The sequence below is a fragment of the Manacus candei genome, unplaced genomic scaffold, assembly GCF_025592945.1.
Source record: "Manacus candei isolate 608988 ecotype Guabito, Panama unplaced genomic scaffold, ASM2559294v1 h1tg000213l, whole genome shotgun sequence".
Classification (NCBI taxonomy): domain Eukaryota; kingdom Metazoa; phylum Chordata; class Aves; order Passeriformes; family Pipridae; genus Manacus; species Manacus candei.
Window position 1 is genome coordinate 18,264 of NW_026138261.1, and position 20,148 is coordinate 38,411.

Here is a 20,148-nt window from a genome sequence, read left to right on the forward strand (position 1 = left end):
ACCCCTCCAGGTGCCCCTGAAGACCCTCCACACTCTCCTGGACCCCTCCAGGTACCCCTGGGGACCCCCCACCCCTTCCTGGACCCCTCCAGGTACTCCTGGAGACCCTCCAACCCTTCCTAGACCCCTCCAGCTGCTCCTGGAGACTCTCCCGGAGTCCCCCAGGTTCCCTTTGGGACCCTCCTGGACCCCTCCAGGTGCTCCTGGATCTCCTCCACCCCTTCCTGGAGCCCCCCAGGTGCCTCTGGGGACCCCCCCACCCCTCCCAGCCCCCCCAGGTGCCCCCACCTTGCTGATCTGCTCGATGCCCTGCAGGGTCATGTCCGTGAGCATGTTGGACTCGATGCAGCGCAGGAACACGTCGTCGTCCATCTTATCCACCACCTCCTCCTCCTGGGCACGGGGGGGCACGGGGGTCACCCCCAGACCACCCACAGGTGACCCCCAGACCACCCTGTGTCACCCCAGCCCACCCTGTGTCACCCTCCCACCCATGGGTGCCCAAACTCACCCCATCACGGGACCCCAAAAAGCTCCTCAGATGCCCTCAAGGGTCACCCAGGACCATCCAAACACCCTCAAGGGTCACCCAGGACCCCCCAAACACCCTCAGGGCTCACCCAGGACCATCCAAACACCCTTAAGGGTCACCCAGGACCCCAAAAAGCTCCTCAGATGCCCTCAAGGGTCACCCAGGACCCCCCAAACACTCTCAAGGGTCACCCAGGATCCCCAAACACCCTCAAGGGTCACCCAGGACCCCCCAAACACCCTCAAGGGTCACCCAGGACCATCCAAACACCCTCAAGGGTCACCCAGGACCCCCCAAACACCCTCAAGGGTCACCCAGGACCCCAAAAAAGCTCCTCAGATGCCCTCAAGGGTCACCCAGGACCCCCAAAAAGCTCCTCAGATGCCCTCAGGGCTCACCCAGGATCCCCAAAAAGCTCTTCAGATGCCCTCAAGGCTCACCCAGGACCATCCAAACATCCTCAAGGGTCACCCAGGACCCCAAAAAAGCTCCTCAGATGCCTTCAAGGGTCACCCAGGAACCCCCAAACATCCTCAAGGGTGATCCAGGACTCCCAGAAGCTCCTCAGAACCCCGCAAAGCCCCTCCAGGCTCTCCCAGGACCCCCTGAAGGCCCCTCAGAACCCCCCAAAGCCCCTCCAGGTTCTCCCAAGACACCCAGAAGCTCCTCAGGACCCCCCAAAGCCCCTCCATTCTCACCCAGGACCCCCTGAAGGCCCCTCAGAACCCCCCAAAGCCTCTCCATTCTCACCCAGGACCCCCTGAAGGCCCCTCAGGACCCCCCAAAGCCCCTCCAGGTTCTCCCAGGACCCCCTCAAGATCCCTGAGACGCCCTCAAGGCTTTCCCAGGACCCCCTGAAGGTCCCTCAGATGCCTTCAAAGCTCACCCAAGATATTCCCCAAGCTCCTCAGGACCCCCCAAAGCCCCTCTAGGCTCCCCTAGGACCCCCTGAAGGTCCCTCAGAACTCCCCAAAGCCCCTCCAGGCCCTCCCAGGACCCCCTGAAGGCCCCCCAGATGCCCCCCAGGCCACCTCCTGCATCTTGTTCTCGTCGCTGTTCATGATGCGGATGCGCAGCACCAACTTCTCCGCGTTGTCGTCGTTGAAGATGCAGTTCAGGTCGTCCCCAAAGCCTGGGGGGGGACACAGGGGGGGTCAGTGGGTCACCCCCAGGCTCAGGGCACCCAGCAGAGCTCCAGGATCAACCAGGACCACCCAGAGACCACCCAGGATCAACCAGGACCCCTCAGAGACCACCCAGGATCAACCAGAGACCACCCAGGATCAACCAGAACCACCCAGAGACCACCCAGGATCAATCAGAGACCATCCAGGATCAACCAGGATCAACCAGGACCCCTCAGAGACCACCCAGGATCAACCAGAACCACCCAGAGACCACCCAGGATCAACCAGAGACCACCCAGGATCAACCAGGACCCCTCAGAGACCACCCAGGATCAACCAGGACCCCTCAGAGACCACCCAGAACCCCTCAGAGACCATCCAGGATCAACCAGAGACCATCCAGGATCAACCAGGATCAACCAGAGACTATCCAGGATCAACCAGGATCAACCAGAGACTATCCAGGATCAATCAGGACCCCTCAGAGACCACCCAGGATCAACCAGGACCCCTCAGAGACCACCCAGGATCAACCAGAGACCACCCAGGATCAACCAGGACCCCTCAGAGACCACCCAGGATCAACCAGGACGTGCCAAAGCTCCCCAGATGCCCTCAAGGTTCATCTCGGTCACCCCAAAGCTCCTCCAGAATCCCCTGAGGCTCCTCAGAACCCCCTGAACACCCCTCAAATCCCCTCCATTCTCCCCCAGGACCCCCCTGAAGCCCCCCAGACCCCTTTGAAGCCCCCCCAGGCCCACCGGCGTTGATCTTCTCGGCGATCTGCTCCATGGTGAGCTTGCGGTCCGTCATGTGCTTGCGGTCGAGCTCGACGCGCAGCAGCCAGGGCGAGATGCGGCTCACGTCGAAGTCGGGCATCTCGTAGTAGACGTTGACCCACTCCTGGTCCTCGGCCACCACCGTGCTCTGAGGGTTGGGGTCGTAGTAGATGGCGGTGTTGGCCGTCACCTTGCGCAGCGTCGTGTGCTCCAGGCGGCACAGGATGTCCTGGGGGGACATGGGGACATGGATATGGGACATGGGACAGGGATATGGGACATGGGACAGGGATATGGGACATGGTGTGCTCCAGGCGGCACAGGATGTCCTGGGGGGACAGCAGGACATGGGGACATCAGGACATGGATATGGGGACATGGGACATGGATATGGGACATGGGACATGGATATGGGACATGGGACATGGATATGGGACATGGGACGTGGATATGGGACATGGGACATGGATATGGGACATGGTGTGCTCCAGGCAACACAGGATGTTCTGGGGGGACAGCAGGGGACATCAGGACATGGACATGGGACATGGACGTGGACACATGGGACATGGACATGGGACATGGTGTGCTCCAGGGGGCACGGGATGTCCTGGGTATCTCCCAGGTTGTCCCCACCCCCAGGCTGTCCCCAGACTGTCCCCATCCCATCCCCGTGCCCATCCCATCCTCATCCCACCTTGGCCCTCTCTGCGTCGCGGGCGCTCTGGCCCAGCAGGAACACGGTGAGCGACGGCGTCTTGGGCTTCTTGGAGATGTTGATGAGCTCCTTGAGGCGGGGCACGCCCAGGGTGACGTTCTTGGCCGACACCCCCGCGTAGTGGAAGGTGTTCAGGGTCATCTGCGTGGCCGGTTCCCCCAGAGACTGCGCGGCCAGGGCGCCCACCATCTCCCCGGGGTGAGCCTGGGGGGACACGGGGGGTCAGGGGGGCCCCAGAACCAGCCCTGGGATGGAGCCAAACCCCCTGAGATGTGGGTTAAACGCCCCTGAGATGTGGCTCCAAACCCCCTGAGATGTGGGTTAAACCCCCCTGAGATGTGGCTCCAAACCCCCCTGAGATGTGGGTTCAAACCCCTCTCAGATGTGGCTCCAAACCCCCTGAGATGTGGCTTCAAGGATAAAGTCAAACACACCCCAAATCTGGTCCTAAAACCTTAGTCCTGACCCCAAAACCAGCCCTGAGGTGGAACCAAAACCCCCCTCAGATGTGGTTTCAAGGATAAAGTCAAAGACACCCCAAATCTGGTCCTAAAACCTCAAATCCCCCCAAGCCCCTCAGATGTGACCCCAAACCCCCCAAATCCCCCCCAAACCCCCTAGATCTGACCCTAAACCCCCAGATATGACCCCAAACCCCCACTGACAATGGCCTGGTTGAACTTGGACTCGATCTCCCCCAGCAGCCACTCGAAGGCCCCCAAACCCCCCAGATGTGACCCCAAACCCCCCAGATGTGACCCCAATCCCCCCCAAACCCCCAGATGTGCCCCCAAACCCTCCAAAGCCCCCAAACCCCTCACTCACGATGGCCTGGTTGAACTTGGACTCGATCTCGCCCAGCAGCCACTCGAAGGCCCCTAAACCCCCCAGATGTGCCCCCAAATCCCTCAAGCCCCCCCCAAACCCCCCCAAACCCTTCACTCACGATGGCCTGGTTGAACTTGGACTCGATCTCGCCCAGCAGCCACTCGAAGGCCCCCAAACCCCCCAGCTGTGCCCCCAAATCCCCCCCAAACCCCCCAGTTGTGCCCCCAAACCCCCCCAAAACCCCCTGAATCCCCCCCAACCCCTCACTCACGATGGCCTGGTTGAACTTGGACTCGATCTCGCCCAGCAGCCACTCGAAGGCCTCCCCGCTGAGCCGGAACTCCTCGACCATGCGGCGGCTGCAGAGGGTGGAGCGCAGGTGGATGTTGAAGAGCAGCGTGGCGTTCTCCTGCGCCTGCCGGCTCAGGGGGTCCTCCCCGTTCACGATCACCAGCTTACGGCTCAGCTCCTTCACCCCTGGGGGGGACACGGCGTTAAAGGGGGGGCTTGGGGGCTCCAGAGTCTCCCTGGGGGGCTGGAGAACCTCCTCGAGAACATCCAGAGCTTTCCTGGACTCCTCGAGAACATCCAGAGCCTTCCTGGACTCCTCAAGAACATCCAGAGCCTTCCTGGAGGGTCAAGATCCTTCAGAACCTCCTCGAGAACCTCCAGAGGCTTCCTGGAGGATCAAGATCCTTCAGAACCTTCTCAAGAATATCCAGAGCCTTCCTGGAGGGTCAAGATCCTTCAAAACCTCCTCAAGATCCTCCAGAACCTCCTCAAGAACCTCCAGAACCTTCCTGGAGGATCAAGATCCTTCAAAACCTTCTCAAGATCCTCCAGAATCTCCTCGAGAACATCCAGAGCCTTCCTGGAGGATCAAGATCTTTCAGAACCTCCTCAAGATCCTTCAAACCTCCTCAAGAACCTCCAGAACCTTCCTGGAGGATCAAGACCCTTCAGAACCTCCTCAAGATCCTCCAGAACCTTCCTGGAGGATCAAGACCCTTCAGAACCTCCTCAAGAACCTCCAGAACCTTCCTGGGGAGCCTGAGAACCTTCAGAACCTCCTCAAAAACCTCTAGGACCTTCCTGGACTCCTCAAGAACCTTCTTGGACTCCTCCAGAACCTCCAGAACCTTCTTGGCCTCCTCAATTATCTCCTGAACTTCCATAACCTCCTCCAGAACCTTCCTGGGGTCTCACAAACCCATTGGGGATTCCTGGGGGGGCTCAAGATCCTCCAGACCCTTCCTGGGGTCCCAAAGAACCTCCTGAACCTTCTTGGTCTCTTCAAGAACCTCCAGAACCTTCCTGGGGTCCCAAAGAACCTCCTGAACCACCTCAAGAACCTCCAGAACCTTCTCAAGAACCTCCAGACCCTTCCTGGGGTCCCAAAGAACCTCCTGAACCTTCTTGGCCTCCTCAGGAACATCCAGACCCTTCCTGGGGTCCCAACAAACCTCCAGAACCTTCTCAAGAACCTCCAGACCATTCCTGGGGTCCCAAAGAACCTCCTGAACCTCCTCCAGAACCTCCAGAACCTTCCTGGGGGGCTCCAATCCCCCCATAACCCCCCCCCCCAAAAATCCAGGGATTACCATTGGCTCTGGGATCTCCAAACCCCCCAAATCCCCCCAGACCCCCCCAGTTTGGGGTCCCCCCACTCACCCTCCACCACCTTGACGGGGTGCAGGTCCGAGGGCAGGCGGGAGTTGATGTGGAAAATCTTCTGAGCGTTCCAGATCATCCTGAGCAGGTTACAGGGCAGAACCACCTGGGGGGACCCCGAAACGGGGGGTCAGCGACCCGAAAACAGGGTCAGGGTGTCAGAATTTGGGATCAGGGCATCAAAAATTGGGGACTGGGCATCAAAATTTGGGGACTGGGCATCAAATATTGGGGTCAGGGCATCAAAATTGGGGTCAGGGTATCAAAATTGGGGGTGAGGGCATCAAAATTTGGGGAGAGGGCATCAAAATTGGGGGTCAGAATTTGGGGACTGGGTATCAAAAATTGGGGTCAGGGCATCAAAATTTGGGGTCTGGGTATCAAAATTGGGGGACTGGGCATCAAAAACGAGGTCAGGGTATAAAAATTTGGGGTCAGGGCATCAAAATTGGGGGTCAGGGCATCAAAATTTGGGGTGAGGGCATCAAAAATTGGGGTCTGGGTATCAAAATTGGGGGACTGGGTATCAAAATTGGGGGACTGGGCATCAAAAATGAGGTCAGGGTATAAAAATTTGGGGTCAGGGCATCAAAATATGGGGATGGGTATCAAAAACTGGGGGCTGGGTATCAAAAATTAGGGGTCAGGGCAGGTCAGGGATGGGTTTTGGGTTGGATTTTGGGGGTTTGGGTCAGGTTTTGGGTTATATTTTGGGGGTTTGGGTCAGGTTTTGAGGTGCCCTGGTTGGATTTTGAGGTGTCCCAGGGGGTTTTGGGTTGGATTTTGGGGTTTGGGGCAGGTTTTGGGGTTTGGGTTGGATTTTGGGGTTTGGGTTGGATTTCGGGTTGAATTTATGGGGTTTTGAGTTGGATTTTGGGTTTTGGGTCAGATTTTGGGTTTTGGTTCCAATTTTGGGTTTTGAGTCAGGTCTCGAGGTGCCCTGGTTGGGTTTTGGGTCAGATTTTGGGCTGGGTTTTGGGGTTTGATCTGGATTTTGGGTCAGATTTCGGGGTTTGGTTCCAATTTCAGGTCAGGTCTCTCGGTGCCCTGCCCAGTTTCGGGTCAGATTTTGGTTTTTGGGTCAGGACTCTCGGTGCCCTGCCCGGTTTTGGTTCCAATTTTGGGTTTCAGGTCAGGTCTCTCGGTGCCCTGTCCCGGTTCTGGGTCAGATTTTGGGTTGGATTTCGGGGTTTGGTTCCAATTTTGGGTTTTAGTTCCAATTTCAGGTCAGGTCTCTCGGTGCCCTGCCCAGTTTTGGTTCCAATTTTGGTTTTTGGGTCAGGTCCCTCGGTGCCCTGCCCGGTTCTGGGTCAGATTTTGGGTTTCAGGTCAGGTCTCTCGGTGCCCTGCCCGGTTCTGGGTCAGATTTTGGGTTTTGGTTCCAATTTCGGGTCAGGTCTCTCGGTGCCCTGTCCCGGTTTTGGTTCCAATTTCAGGTCAGGTCCCTCGGTGCCCTGCCTGGTTTTGGGTCAGATTTTGGGTTTTAGTTCCAATTTCAGGTCAGGTCTCTCGGTGCCCTGCCCAGTTTCGGGTCAGATTTTGGTTTTTGGGTCAGGACTCTCGGTGCCCTGCCCGGTTTTGGTTCCAATTTTGGGTTTCAGGTCAGGTCTCTCGGTGCCCTGTCCCGGTTCTGGGTCAGATTTTGGGTTGGATTTCGGGGTTTGGTTCCAATTTTGGGTTTTAGTTCCAATTTCAGGTCAGGTCTCTCGGTGCCCTGCCCGGTTCGGGGTCAGATTTTGGGGGTCAGGTCAGGTCTCTCGGTGCCCTGCCCGGTTCTGGGTCAGATTTTGGGGGTCAGGTCAGGTCTCTCGGTGCCCTGCCCGGGTTTTGGGTCAGATTTTGGGGTTTGATTTGGATTTTGGGTTTCAGGTCAGGTCTCTCGGTGCCCTGCCCGGTTTTGGGTCAGATTTTGGGTTTTAGTTCCAATTTCAGGTCAGGTCTCTCGGTGCCCTGTCCCGGTTTTGGTTCCAATTTCAGGTCAGGTCTCTCAGTGCCCTGCCCGGTTCTGGTTCCAATTTTGGGTTTCAGGTCAGGTCCCTCGGTGCCCTGCCCGGTTCTGGGTCAGATTTTGGGTTTTGGTTCCAATTTCAGGTCAGGTCCCTCGGTGCCCTGCCCGGTTTTGGTTCCAATTTTGGTTTTTGGGTCAGGTCCCTCGGTGCCCTGCCCGGTTCTGGGTCAGATTTTGGGTTTTGGTTCCAATTTCGGGTCAGGTCTCTCGGTGCCCTGTCCCGGTTTTGGTTCCAATTTCAGGTCAGGTCCCTCGGTGCCCTGCCCCGGTTCCGGGCGGGCTCGGGGGGTTTCCGGGCTCACCTTGCTGTCCCCGGTGGGGAAGATGACCCTGAGCACCTCCCTGTCCTCGCGCATGCGGTCGAATTCCCGCTCCAGCTCGTTCTGGATGTGGGCGTTGGACAGGATGTCCTTGACCAGCTCCTCCTGCAGCGTCCGGCGCAGCGCCCGCTCGTTCGTGTAGTCGAACTTGAACCTGGGGGGCGTTTCGGGGCTCAGGGAACCCAGAACGGGACCCAGCAAGGGCAGGAGAAGGTTGGGGACACCAAAATGTGCTTAAGTTGGGCAGGAGAAGGTTGGGGACCCCAAAATGGGAGCCAAGATGGGCAGGAGAAGGTTGGAGACCCCAAAATGGGAGCCAGGATGGGCAGGAGAAGATTCAGGACCTTAAAATGGGACCCAATTTGGGCAGGAGAAGGTTGGGGACAACAAAATGGGACCCAGGGTGGGCAGGAGAAGGTTGGGGACAACAAAATGTGCTTTAAATTAGGTAGGACAAGATTCAGGACCCCAAAATGGGACCCCAGGGTGGGCAGGAGAAGGTTGGGGACAACAAAATGGGACCCAGGGTGGGCAGGAGAAGGTTGGGGACCCCAAAATGTGCTTTAAATTGGGCAGGAGAAGGTTGGGGACAACAAAAAGGGACCCAAGTTGGGCAGGAGAAGGTTGGAGACTCCAAAATGGGACCCAGGATGGGCAGGAGAAGGTTGGGGACCCCAAAATGTGCTTTAAATTGGGCAGGAGAAGGTTGGGGACCCCAAAATGGGAGCCAAGATGGGCAGGAGAAGGTTGGAGACCCCAAAATGGGAGCCAGGATGGGCAGGAGAAGATTCAGGACCTTAAAATGGGACCCAATTTGGGCAGGAGAAGGTTGGGGACAACAAAATGGGACCCAGGGTGGGCAGGAGAAGGTTGGGGACAACAAAATGTGCTTTAAATTAGGTAGGACAAGATTCAGGACCCCAAAATGGGACCCAGGGTGGGCAGGAGAAGGTTGGGGACCCCAAAATGTGCTTTAAATTGGGCAGGAGAAGGTTGGGGACACCAAAATTGGACCCAGGGTGGGTAGGAGAAGGTTGGGGACAACAAAAAGGGACCCAAGTTGGGCAGGAGAAGCTTCAGGACCCCAAAATGAGACCCAGGGTGGGCAGGAGAAGGTTGGGGACCCCAGAATGTGCTTTAAATTGGGCAGGAGAAGGTTGGGGACACCAAAATGGGAGGCAAGATGGGCAGGAGAAGGTTGGAGACTCCAAAATGTGCTTTAAATTGGGCAGGAGAAGGTTGGGGACCCCAAAGATGTTCTCAACCCTTGGAAGGAGCTCTTTGATGACCCCAAGATGTTCCCAACCCTCAGCAGGAGTTCTTTGATGACCCCAAGATGGGTCCAACCCTTGGAAGGAGCCATTTGAGGACCCCAAAAACGTTCCCAACTCTTCAAAGGAGCCCCTCAATGACCCCAAATTGTTCCCAACCCTCAGCAGGAGCTCTTTGATGACCCCAAAACATCCCCAACCCTCGGCAGGAATTCTTTGATGACCCCAGAACATCCCCAACCCTCAGCAGGAGCTCTTTGATGACCCCAAAACGTCCCCAACCCTCAGCAGGAGCTCTTTGATGACCCCAAAACGTCCCCAACCCTCAGCAGGAGCTCTTTGATGACCCCAAACCATCCCCGACCCTCATCAGGAGCCCCTCAATGACCCCAAAACATTCCCAACCCTCGGCAGGAATTCTTTGATGACCCCAAAACATCCCCAACCCTCGGCAGGAGCTCTTTGATGACCCCAAAACGTCCCCAACCCTCAGCAGGAGCTCTTTGATGACCCCAAACCGTCCCCGACCCTCATCAGGAGCCCCTCAATGACCCCAAAATGTTCCCAACCCTCAGCAGGAGCTCTTTGATGACCCCAAGATGGGTCCAACCCTCGGCAGGAGCTCTTTGATGACCCCAAACCGTCCCCGACCCTCATCAGGAGCCCCTCAATGACCCCCCCAAACGAGCCCTAGACCCTCCCAGGACCCCCCAGCCCCCCCTCACTTCTTCTCGAAGGCCTTGTTGGAGGGTTTGAGGGTGGCCAGGTTCTGGAACTCGACGCTCTCCCCGGCCAGCCCGTCCTCGCCGTAGCGCAGCTGCACCACCTGGTTGATGGAGTTGCGGACGGTGGCGTCGTACTTCACCATCACCGACTCCATGGACTTGATCAGCCGCCGCTGGATGTACCCTGGGGGGCACACGGGGGTCAGGGGGCACTGGGGAGGGGGTTGGGGGGTCTGGGGGGCACACGGGGGTCAGGGGGCAGCTGGGCAGGGGGTTGGGGGGCTCCAGGGGGGACCTGGGGAGGGTTTGGGGGGTTGGGGGGCTCCAGGAGGGAGCTGGGGAGGGGTTTGGGGGGCCTGGGAGGCCACACGGGGGTCAGGGGGCAGCTGGGGAGGGGGTTGGGGGGCTCCAGGAGGGACCTGAGGAGGGTTTGGGGGGCTCCAGGAAGGACCTGGGGAGGGGTTTGGGGGGCCTGGGAGGCCACACGGGGGTCAGGGGGCAGCTGGGGAGGGGGTTGGGGGGCTCCGGGAGGGACCTGTGGAGGGGTCTGAGGGGCCTGGGGGGCCACACGGGGGTCAGGGGGCAGCTGGGGAGGGGTTGGGGGGCTCCAGGTGGGACCTGGAGAGGGTTTGGGGGGTCTGGGGGGCCACACGGGGGTCAGGGGGCAGCTGGGCAGGGGGTTGGGGGGCTCCAGGGGGGACCTGGGGAGGGTTTGGGGGTCCTGGAGGTCCCCTGGAGGGATCTGGGGAGGGTTTGGGGGGTTGGGGGGCTCCAGGAGGGATCTGGGGAGGGTTTGGGTTTCCCAGGGATCCCTGAGTGGGATCTGGGGAGGGTTTGGGGGTATTGGAGGTCCCCAGAAGGGATCTGGGGAGGGTTTGGGGGTATTGGAGGGACCTGGGGAGGGTTTGGGGGCCCTGGAGGGACCTGGGGAGGGTTTGGGGTTCCCCAGGAGGGACCTGGGGAGGGTTTGGGGGTATTGGAGGTCCCCAGGAGGGATCTGGAGAGGGGGTTGGGGGTCTCCAGGAGGGATCTGGGGAGGGTTTGGGGCTATTGGAGGTCCCCAGGAGGGATCTGGGGAGGGTTTGAGGTTCCTGGGTGGGATCTGGGGAGGGTTTGGGGGCCCTGGAGGGACCTGGAGAGGGTTTGAGGGTCCCCAGGTGGGATCTGAGGAGGGTTTGGGGTTCCTGGGTGGGACCTGGGGAGGGTTTTGTGTTCCCAGGGATCCCCAGGTGGGATCTGAGGAGGGTTTGGTTGGTATTTTGGGATCCCTGGGTGGGACCTGGGGAGGGTTTGGCGTTCCCAGGGTTCCCCATGAGGGATCTGGGGCAGGTTTGGGATTCCCCAGGTGGGACCTGTGGAGGGTTTGGCATTCCCAGGGTTCCCCAGGTGGGATCTGGGGCAGGTTTGGTGTCCCCAGGGGTGGTTTCTGGGGCGGGTTTGGTGTCCCCAGGGGTGGGTTTCGGGGGGTGCTGACCCGTCTCCGCCGTCTTCACGGCGGTGTCGATGAGCCCCTCCCTGCCCCCCATGGCGTGGAAGAAGAACTCCGTGGGGGTGAGCCCGGCCAGGTAGGAGTTCTCCACGAAGCCGCGGCTCTCGGGGCCGTAGTCGTCCTTGATGAAGTGGGGCAGGGTCCTGTGCTTGAACCCGAACGGGATCCGCTTCCCCTCCACGTTCTGCTGCCCCACCACCGCGATCACCTGCGGGCACAGCCCGGGGGGCACCGTGGGGACACCGGGGAGAGCACCCTGGACACCCCAGATCCCACAGGGACACCCCTGGACCTCGGGGAAGTCACGGAGATGCTCCAGGATCCAGGGGGTTGGGTCTCCTTGGACACCTTGGAGACCACCCTGGACATCCCAGATCCCACAGGGACACCCCTGGACCTCAGGAAGGTCATGGAGATGCTCCAGAAGTGGATCTGTGGGATGTGGAACCCCAGAATCCAGGGGGTTGGGTCACCTTGGACACCACCCTGGACATCCCAGATCCCACAGGGACACCCCCAGATGTCAGGGAGGTCACGGAGATGCTCCAGGATCCAGAGGGTTGGGTCTCCTTGGAGACCACCCTGGACATCCCAGATCCCACAGGGACACCCCTGGACCTCGGGGAGGTCACGGAGATGCTCCAGGATCCAGGGGGTTGGATCTCCTTGGACACCTTGGACACCACCCTGGACATCCCAGATCCCACAGGGACACCCCTGGACCTCAGGAAGGTCATGGAGATGCTCCAGAAGTGGATCTGTGGGATGTGGAACCCCAGAATCCAGGGGGTTGGGTCACCTTGGACACCACCCTGGACATCCCAGATCCCACAGGGACACCCCCAGATGTCAGGGAGGTCATGCAGATGCTCCAGGATCCAGGGGGTTGGGTCTCCTTGGACACCACCCTGGATATCCCAGGAAACCCCAAACCCTACAGGGACAGCCCTGGACCTTGGGGAGGTCATGGAGATGCTCCAGGGGTGGATCTATAGGATGTGGAACCCCAGAATCCAGGGGGTTGGGTCTCCTTGGAGACCACCCTGGACATCCCAGATCCCACAGGGACACCCCCAGACCTTGGGGAGGTCATGGACATGCTCCAGAATCCACGGGGTTGGGTTTCCTTGGACGCCCCCAAGCCCCTCCAAAGCTGGGAGATGTCCATCTTGGATCTCCTGGTGCCCAAAGAATCCCAAAAAACCCCCACAAGAACCTCCCCAAACCCTCCTGAGATCCTCCTGGAGCCCCCCAAAGCTGGGAGATGTCCATCTTGGAGCTCCCGGTGCTCCAAAGATCCCAAAAAAACCCCACGAGAACCACCCCAAACCCCCCCGAGATCCTCCTGGAACCCCTGAGGGAGCCCCCCAAGACCCCCTGGAGCCCCCCAAACCTGGGAGATGTTGATCTTGGAGCCTTTGGCCCCCGAGACCACCATGGACTTGAAGTTGTTGTACTCGGAGAGGGATTTCTGGGCGGAGGAGCCGGTCTTGTCGCGGGCGTCGTTGAGGATCCGGTTCACCTGGTTCTCGAAGGTCTGGCGCAGGGTGTTCCCCGGGGTGGGCTCCAGCTCGTTGTTGTGGGCCTTCTCGATCACCTGGAACCCCAAAAAGGGACCCCACGGGGTCAGCAGGGCCCCCCAAAATCCCACAAAGTCCCTGGGAGCTCCTCAGAATTCCTGGAAGCTCCTCGAGATTCCCGAGGGCTCCTCAAAGTGTCCCAGGGGAAGGGGCTGAGATGGTCCCAGGGTGGGTTCCAGCTCATTGTTGAGGGCCTTCTCGATCACCTGGAACCCCAAAAAAGGACCCCACGGGGTCAGCAGGGCCCCCCAAAATCCCTGGAAGCTCCTAAAGATTCCTGGAAGCTCCTCAAGATTCCCAAGGGCTCCTCAAAGTGTCCCAGGGAAGGGGCTGAGATGGCCCTGGGAGGGCTCCAAACCCCCCCCAAGGATACTTTAGGGTGCTCCTGGGGTGCCCAAAGGTGTCACCAGGGCTCCCCCAAACCCCTGAGAGCTCCTCAAAACCCCTGGGAGCTCCACAAGATCTCTGGGAGCTCCCCAAAATTCCTGGAAGCTCCTCAAGATTCCTGAGGGCTCCTCAAAGTGTCCCAGGGGAAAGGGCTGAGATGGCCCGGGGGGGGCTCCAGCTCGTTGTTGTGGGCCTTCTCGATCACCTGGAACCCCAAAAAGGGACCCCACAGGGTCAGCAGGGCCCCCCAAAACCCCTGGGAGCTCCCAAAAATCTCCAGAAGCTCCTCAAGATTCCCGAGGGCTCCTCAAAGTGTCCCAGGGGAAGGGGCTGAGATGGCCCCGGGGTGGGCTCCAGACCCCCCCAGAAAGTCCCAGGAACCCTGGGAGTGATCCCAGACCCCCCCCAAACCCTCCAGAGACCCCAAAATTTGGGGGAGCACCCCAAAAACCCCTCCTTTGAGGGACCATCCCCCCCCCAACTCCTTGGGACCGGGGTGGTCCCCAAATCCCACGTTCCCCACAAAAAGTCCCAGGAACCCTGGGAGTGATCCCAGACCCCCCCCAAACCCTCCAGAGACCCCAAAATTTGGGGGAGCACCCCAAAAACCCCTCCTTTGAGGGACCATCCCCCCCAACTCCTTGGGACCCCCAAGGACCGGGGTGGTCCCCAAATCCCACGTTCCCCCCCAAAAAGGAACCCCCTGGTTGAGATCTGGCATCACTTGGGGCCTCCCAAAATTCCGGGGGACCCTCCAAACCCACTGAAGACCCCCCAAAATCTCCTGGGGACCCCCAAACCCCACCTCAATGACGTCCTGCTTGGCCTTCTTGATGGTGTTCTGGATGTCCTGGTAGGTCTTGGCGTCGGCGATGGAGTCCCCGATCCCGATGGTGTGACCTGGGCAGGGGGTGGCCCTGGGGGTTCAGGGGGGTCCCCCCAACTCAGGGTCCTCCCCCACCCCAGATCTGACCCCCCCCCCCGTGCCCCTCACCCCAAAAAAACCCCGACCCTGGGCCGCGCTGGGGGAGATATTGGGGGGGTCTTGGGGTGGGAAAGGGGGGAAATGTGGACAAGGAGGGTCTTGGAGGGGCAAAAAGGGGGGTTGGGACGACCCCCAAGACCCCCCCAGGCCCCAAAAAGGGGGCCAAGGACCCCCCAAGTCCTTGTTGTCCCCAAGAAGAGGATCCAAGAGCCCCCAGGGACACCCAAGTCCCCTCAAAGCTGAGCTCCCAGAAGGTCCCTCAAGCCCCGTTTGGTGCCTCCAGGAGGGGTCCCAGCCCCCCGTGGACCCCCTCAGACCCTCCAGATCCCCCCAAAAAGGGGGTCCAAGACCCCCCAAGCCCCTGTTGCCCCAGGAACAGGGTCCAAGAGCCCCCAGGGACACCCAAGTCCCCTCAAAGCGGAGCTCCCAGAAGGTCCCCAAGTCCCTCAAGCCCCGTTTGGTGCCTCCAGGAGGGGTCCCAGCCCCCCGTGGACCCCCCTGGCCCCCCCTGGACCCCCCCCGAGCCCCACTGACCCTCGATGAGCAGCCAGTTGTTGATGACGGTCTGGATGTTGCTGTAGAAGAGCCGGGTGGTGTCGTGGCCCATCTCCAGGTAGGAGATGTGCACCAGCGACCCGGCCGAGGTGCCCAAGGACTTCTTGCACAGGATGCCCATGATCAGCTCCCCGTTCTCCACAATCACCTGGTCGGGGGAAAGGGGGGGGTCAGAGCCCCCCCTGGATTGGGGACACCCCCCCTTGGGGCACCCAACACCCCATTGTGGGGTCAGAGCCCCCCCTGGATTGGGGACACCCCCCCTTGGGGCACCCAACACCCCACTGTGGGGTCAGAGCCCCCCCTGGATTGGGGACACCCCCCTTTGGGGCACCCAACACCCCATTGTGGGGTCAGAGCCCCCCCTGGATTGGGGACACCCCCCTTTGGGGCACCCAACACCCCATTGTGGGGTCAGAATCCCCCTTGGGGCACCCAACACCCCACTGTGGGGTCAGAACCCCCCTGGACTGGGGACATCACCCTTGGGGCACCCAACACCCAAGGGGGGGGTTCAGGTCCCACCAAAGTCCCTCAAATCACCCTCAAATCCCACCAAATCCCCCCCAGACCTCCCCAAATCCCCCCCAGATCTCCTCAAACCTCCCCAAATCATCCTCAAGTCCCACCAAAGCCCCCCCAGACCACCCCAAATCCACCCTAGACCTCCTCAAACCCTCCCAAATCACCCTCAAGTCCCACCAAATCCCCCCCAGACCACCCCAAATCCCCCCCAAACCCCTCCAAATCACCCTCAAGTCTCACCAAATCCCCCCCAGACCACCCCAAATCCCCCCCAACCTCCTCAAACCCTCCCAAATCACCCTCAAGTCCCACCAAATCCCCCCCAGACCACCCCAAATCCCCCCCAAACCCCTCCAAATCACCCTCAAGTCCCACCAAATCCCCTCCAGACCACCTCAAACCCCCCCAACTCCCCCCCCCAGACCCTCCCCAGCGCCCACCTTGGTGTCCCCGGGGGAGATGTGCTTGTAGGGCCCGCTGTCCTCGTCGTCGGGGTGGGTGCTGTGGGTGCGGATGCAGTTGATGTGCCCGGGGATGATGAGGGAGAAGATTTGCTTCCCGGTCCAGAGCGGGCGCGGCTTCAGGATGGCGGGTTGGGGCACCTTCCCGTCCCACGTGGACAGGAACATCAGCAGGTTCATCACCTCCCCCTGGGGACACCCCAAAACACCCCAAAACCTTCATGTCAGTCCAGGAGACCCCACAGGATATCCTAAAACACCCCAAAACCTTCACATCAGTCCAGAAGATGCCACAGCATAACCTAAAACACCCCAAAACACACCTCAGCCAGCAGAACCTGGGGGGTGTCCTAAAACACCTCAAAATGCCCCCAAAGACCCCATAAACCCCTTCAGGATGGCGGGTTGGGGCACCTTCCCGTCCCACGTGGACAGGAACATCAGCAGGTTCATCACCTCCCCCTGGGGACACCCCAAAACACCCCAAAACCTTCATGTCAGTCCAGGAGATCCCATGGGATATCCTAAAACACCCCAAAACACCCCAAAACCTTCATGTCAGTCAAGGAGACCCCATGGGATATCCTAAAGCCCCCCAAAACCTTCACATCAGTCAAGAAAAACCCATGAGATATCCTAAAACACCCCAAAACCTTCACATCAGTCCAGGAGACCCCACAGCATATCCTAAAACACCCCAAAACCTTCCCATCAGTCAAGGAGACCCCATAGGATATCCTAAAACACCCCAAAACACCCCTCAGCCAGCAGAACCTGGGGGGTGTCCTAAAACACCTCAAAATGCCCCCAAAGACCCCATAAACCCCTTCAGGATGGCGGGTTGGGGCACCTTCCCGTCCCACGTGGACAGGAACATCAGCAGGTTCATCACCTCCCCCTGGGGACACCCCAAAACACCCCAAAACCTTCATGTCAGTCCAGGAGATCCCATGGGATATCCTAAAACACCCCAAAACACCCCAAAACCTTCATGTCAGTCCAGGAGATCCCACAGGATATTCTAAAACACCCCAAAACACCCCAAAACCTTCATGTCAGTCCAGGAGATCCCACAGGATATTCTAAAACACCCCAAAACACCCCAAAACCTTCATGTCAGTCCAGGAGATCCCACAGGATATTCTAAAACACCCCAAAACACACCTCAGACAGCAGAACCTGTGGGGTCTCCTCAAACACCTTAAAATGTCTCAAAATGCACCAAAAGTGCCTTAAAAACCTCCCCAAAACACCCCAAAACCTTCACATCAGTCAAGGAGACCCCATAGGATATCCTAAAACACCCCAAAACCTTCATATCAATCAAGGAGACCCCACAGGATATCCTAAAACAACTCAAAACCTTCATATCAATCAAAGAGACCCCATGGGATATCCTAAAACACCTCAAAACACCCCAAAACCTTCACATCAGTCAAGGAGACCCCACAGGATATCCTAAAACTCAAAACCTTCATATCAATCAAGGAGACCCCGTGGGATATCCTAAAACACCCCAAAACACACCTCAGCCAGCAGAACCCGTGGGGTGTCCTAAAACATCATAAAAACGCCCCAAACCACCCCAAAACCCCCTGAAATCCCATCAGGACCCCCTAAACCCCCCCAGGACCTCCCCAACCCCCTCACCCTCTTGAGGAAGACGTCCCTCTTGGTGAACCTGGGCATGGCCACGAGCGTGTCCTGCACGATGCCCACGGACCCCAAACCCCCCAAATCCCCCAAATTCACCCCAAAACCACCCCAAATCCCCCAAATTCACCCCAAATCCCCCAAATTCACCCCAAACCCCCCCAGGACCCCCCCAACCCCCTCACTCTCTCCAGGCAGACGTCCCTCTTGGTGAACTTGCGCACGGCGGTGAGCGTGTCCTGCACGATGCCCATGGACCCCAAACCCCCCAAATTCACCCCAAACCACCCCAAAACCCCCTGAAATCCCATCAGGACCCTCCTAAACCTTCCCAGGACCCCCCCAACCCCCTCACCCTCTCGAGGAAGACGTCCCTCTTGGTGAACTTGCGCACGGCGGTGAGCGTGTCCTGCACGATGCCCATGGACCCCAAACCCCCCAAATCCCCCAAATTCACCCCAAATCCCCCAAATTCACCCCAAAATCACCCCAAACCCCCCAAATTCACCCCAAACCCCCCCAGGACCCCCCCAACCCCCTCACTCTCTCCAGGAAGACATCCCTCTTGGTGAACTTGCGCACGGCGGTGAGCGTGTCCTGCACGATGCCCACGGACCCCAAACCCCCCAAATTCACCCCAAACCCCCCCAGGACCCCCCCAACCCCCTCACTCTCTCCAGGCAGACGTCCCTCTTGGTGAACTTGCGCACGGCGGTGAGCGTGTCCTGCACGATGCCCACGGACCCCAAACCCCCCAAATTCACCCCAAACCCCCCCAGGACCCCCCCAAATCACAGACCCTCTCCAGGAAGACGTCCCTCTTGGTGAACTTGCGCACGGCGGTGAGCGTGTCCTGCACGATGCCCATGACGGGCCGGTTGCTCTGGGGGGTGACGATCATTCGGGGCACCATGGCCAGCTCCTGGATCTCCGCCCGCGTCTCCAGAGACTGCGGCAGGTGCAGGTTCATCTCGTCCCCGTCGAAGTCGGCGTTGTACGGGGTGGTGACACTGAGGGGGGACATGGAGGGGTCAGGGGGGCATCAAAGGGGTCAGGGGGACATGGGGTGGGGTCAGGGGGGCACAGGAGGGGTCACAGGGGGGTCAGGGCAGGTGCAGGTTCATCTCATCCCCGTTGTACGGGGGGCAGGACGGGGTGTGGGATGGGACAAGGGTCAGTTTTGGGGGCCAGGGTCAGGTTTTGGGGTGCAGGGTCAGGTTTTGGGGTGCCCACCTGAGGTTGAGGCGGAAGGTGGACCAGGGCAGGATCAGGGGGTCAGTTTGAAGATTCAGGGTCAGTTTTTGGGGTGCAGGGTCAGGTTTTGGGGGTGCAGGGTCAGTTTTGGGGGTGCAGGGTCAGGTTTTGGGGGTGCAGGGTCAGTTTTGGGGGTGCAGGGTCAGTTTTGGGGGTGCAGGGTCAGTTTTTGGGGGTGCAGAGTCAGGTTTTGGGGTGCAGGGTCAGTTTTTGGGGTGCCCATCTGAGGTTGAGGCGGAAGGTGGACCAGGGCAGGATCAGGGGAGTCAGTTTTGGGGTTCAGGGTCAGTTTTTGGGGTGCAGGGTCAGTTTTTGGGGTGCCCACCTGAGGTTGAGGTGGAAGGTGGACCAGGGCAGGATCAGGGGGGTCAGTTTTGGGGTTCAGGGTCAGGTTTTGGGGTGCCCACCTGAGATTGAGGCGGAAGGTGGACCAGGGCAGGATCCTCACCCGGTGGCCCATCATGGACATTTTGTGCAGCGTCGGCTGCCGGTTGAAGATCACGATGTCCCCGTCGCACATGTGACGCTCCACCTGCACCCCAAAACCCCCCCAGGCACCCCAAAAATCAGGGGGAAACCCCAGCACAAGGGGGGTCCCCAAAATCGGGGGGAATCCCCAAAAAACAGCATCTTCAGGGGGGATAAAACCCAGGTTTAGGCCCCAAATCAAGCGCTTTGGGTGTGTCCCCCCCTGTTTTGGGGGTGTCCCTGTCACACATGTGATGCCCCATCTGCACCCCAAACCCCCCCAGGCACCCCAAAAATCAGGGGGAAACCCCAGCACAAGGGGGGTCCCCAAAATCGGGGGGATCCCCAAAAAACAGCATCTTCAGGGGGGATAAAACCCAGGTTTAGGCCCCACATCGGGTGTCTAAGCGTGTCCCCCCGGGTTTGGGGTTGTCCCCATCACACATGTGATGCTCCACCTGCACCCTAAAACCTCCCCAGGCACCCCAAAAATCAGGGGGAAACCCCAGCATGGGGGGGTTCCCCAAAATCAGGGGAGATCCCCAAAAAATGGCATCTTCAGGGGGGATAAACCCCGGGTTTAGGCCCCATATCGGGTGGTCTAAGCGTGTCCCCCCGGGTTTGGGGGTGTCCCCATCACACATGTGATGCTCCACCTGCACCCTAAAACCTCCCCAGGCACCCCAAAAATCAGGGGGAAACCCCAGCACAAGGGGGGTCCCCAAAATCGGGGGGATCCCCAAAAAACAGCATCTTCAGGGGGGATAAAACCCAGGTTTAGGCCCCAATTCCACCCCGTGCCCCCAAAATCT

At 59.4% G+C, this 20,148-nt stretch overlaps 1 protein-coding gene and 2 long non-coding RNA genes across 4 annotated transcripts in view; 2 read left to right on the forward strand and 1 right to left on the reverse strand.

Annotated features, from left to right (window-relative positions):
• The window catches only part of LOC127464364 (DNA-directed RNA polymerase II subunit RPB1-like), a 42,587-nt gene that overhangs the window by 9,463 nt on the left and 12,976 nt on the right, over positions 1 to 20,148 (reverse strand). Inside the window, 15 exon segments of the mRNA XM_051774660.1 lie at positions 289 to 393; positions 1,564 to 1,664; positions 2,421 to 2,667; positions 3,136 to 3,360; positions 4,256 to 4,461; positions 5,656 to 5,761; positions 7,966 to 8,137; positions 9,980 to 10,163; positions 11,454 to 11,676; positions 12,862 to 13,065; positions 14,241 to 14,335; positions 14,955 to 15,123; positions 15,941 to 16,150; positions 18,414 to 18,624; positions 19,276 to 19,400. Of these exon segments, the coding sequence (XP_051630620.1) occupies positions 289 to 393; positions 1,564 to 1,664; positions 2,421 to 2,667; positions 3,136 to 3,360; positions 4,256 to 4,461; positions 5,656 to 5,761; positions 7,966 to 8,137; positions 9,980 to 10,163; positions 11,454 to 11,676; positions 12,862 to 13,065; positions 14,241 to 14,335; positions 14,955 to 15,123; positions 15,941 to 16,150; positions 18,414 to 18,624; positions 19,276 to 19,400 (2,583 nt within the window).
• LOC127464368 (uncharacterized) lies at positions 6,969 to 8,017 on the forward strand. Of its 2 annotated transcripts, none has more exons than XR_007901323.1 (3): positions 6,969 to 7,046; positions 7,454 to 7,524; positions 7,906 to 8,017. It is a non-coding gene; the product is annotated as an uncharacterized LOC127464368 (long non-coding RNA). The 2 variants fall into 2 exon arrangements; XR_007901324.1 differs by lacking the exon at positions 7,906 to 8,017 and adding an exon at positions 7,633 to 7,656.
• On the forward strand, positions 8,233 to 9,446 carry LOC127464365 (uncharacterized). Its single transcript, XR_007901321.1, has 3 exons — positions 8,233 to 8,400; positions 8,484 to 8,565; positions 8,648 to 9,446. It is a non-coding gene; the product is annotated as an uncharacterized LOC127464365 (long non-coding RNA).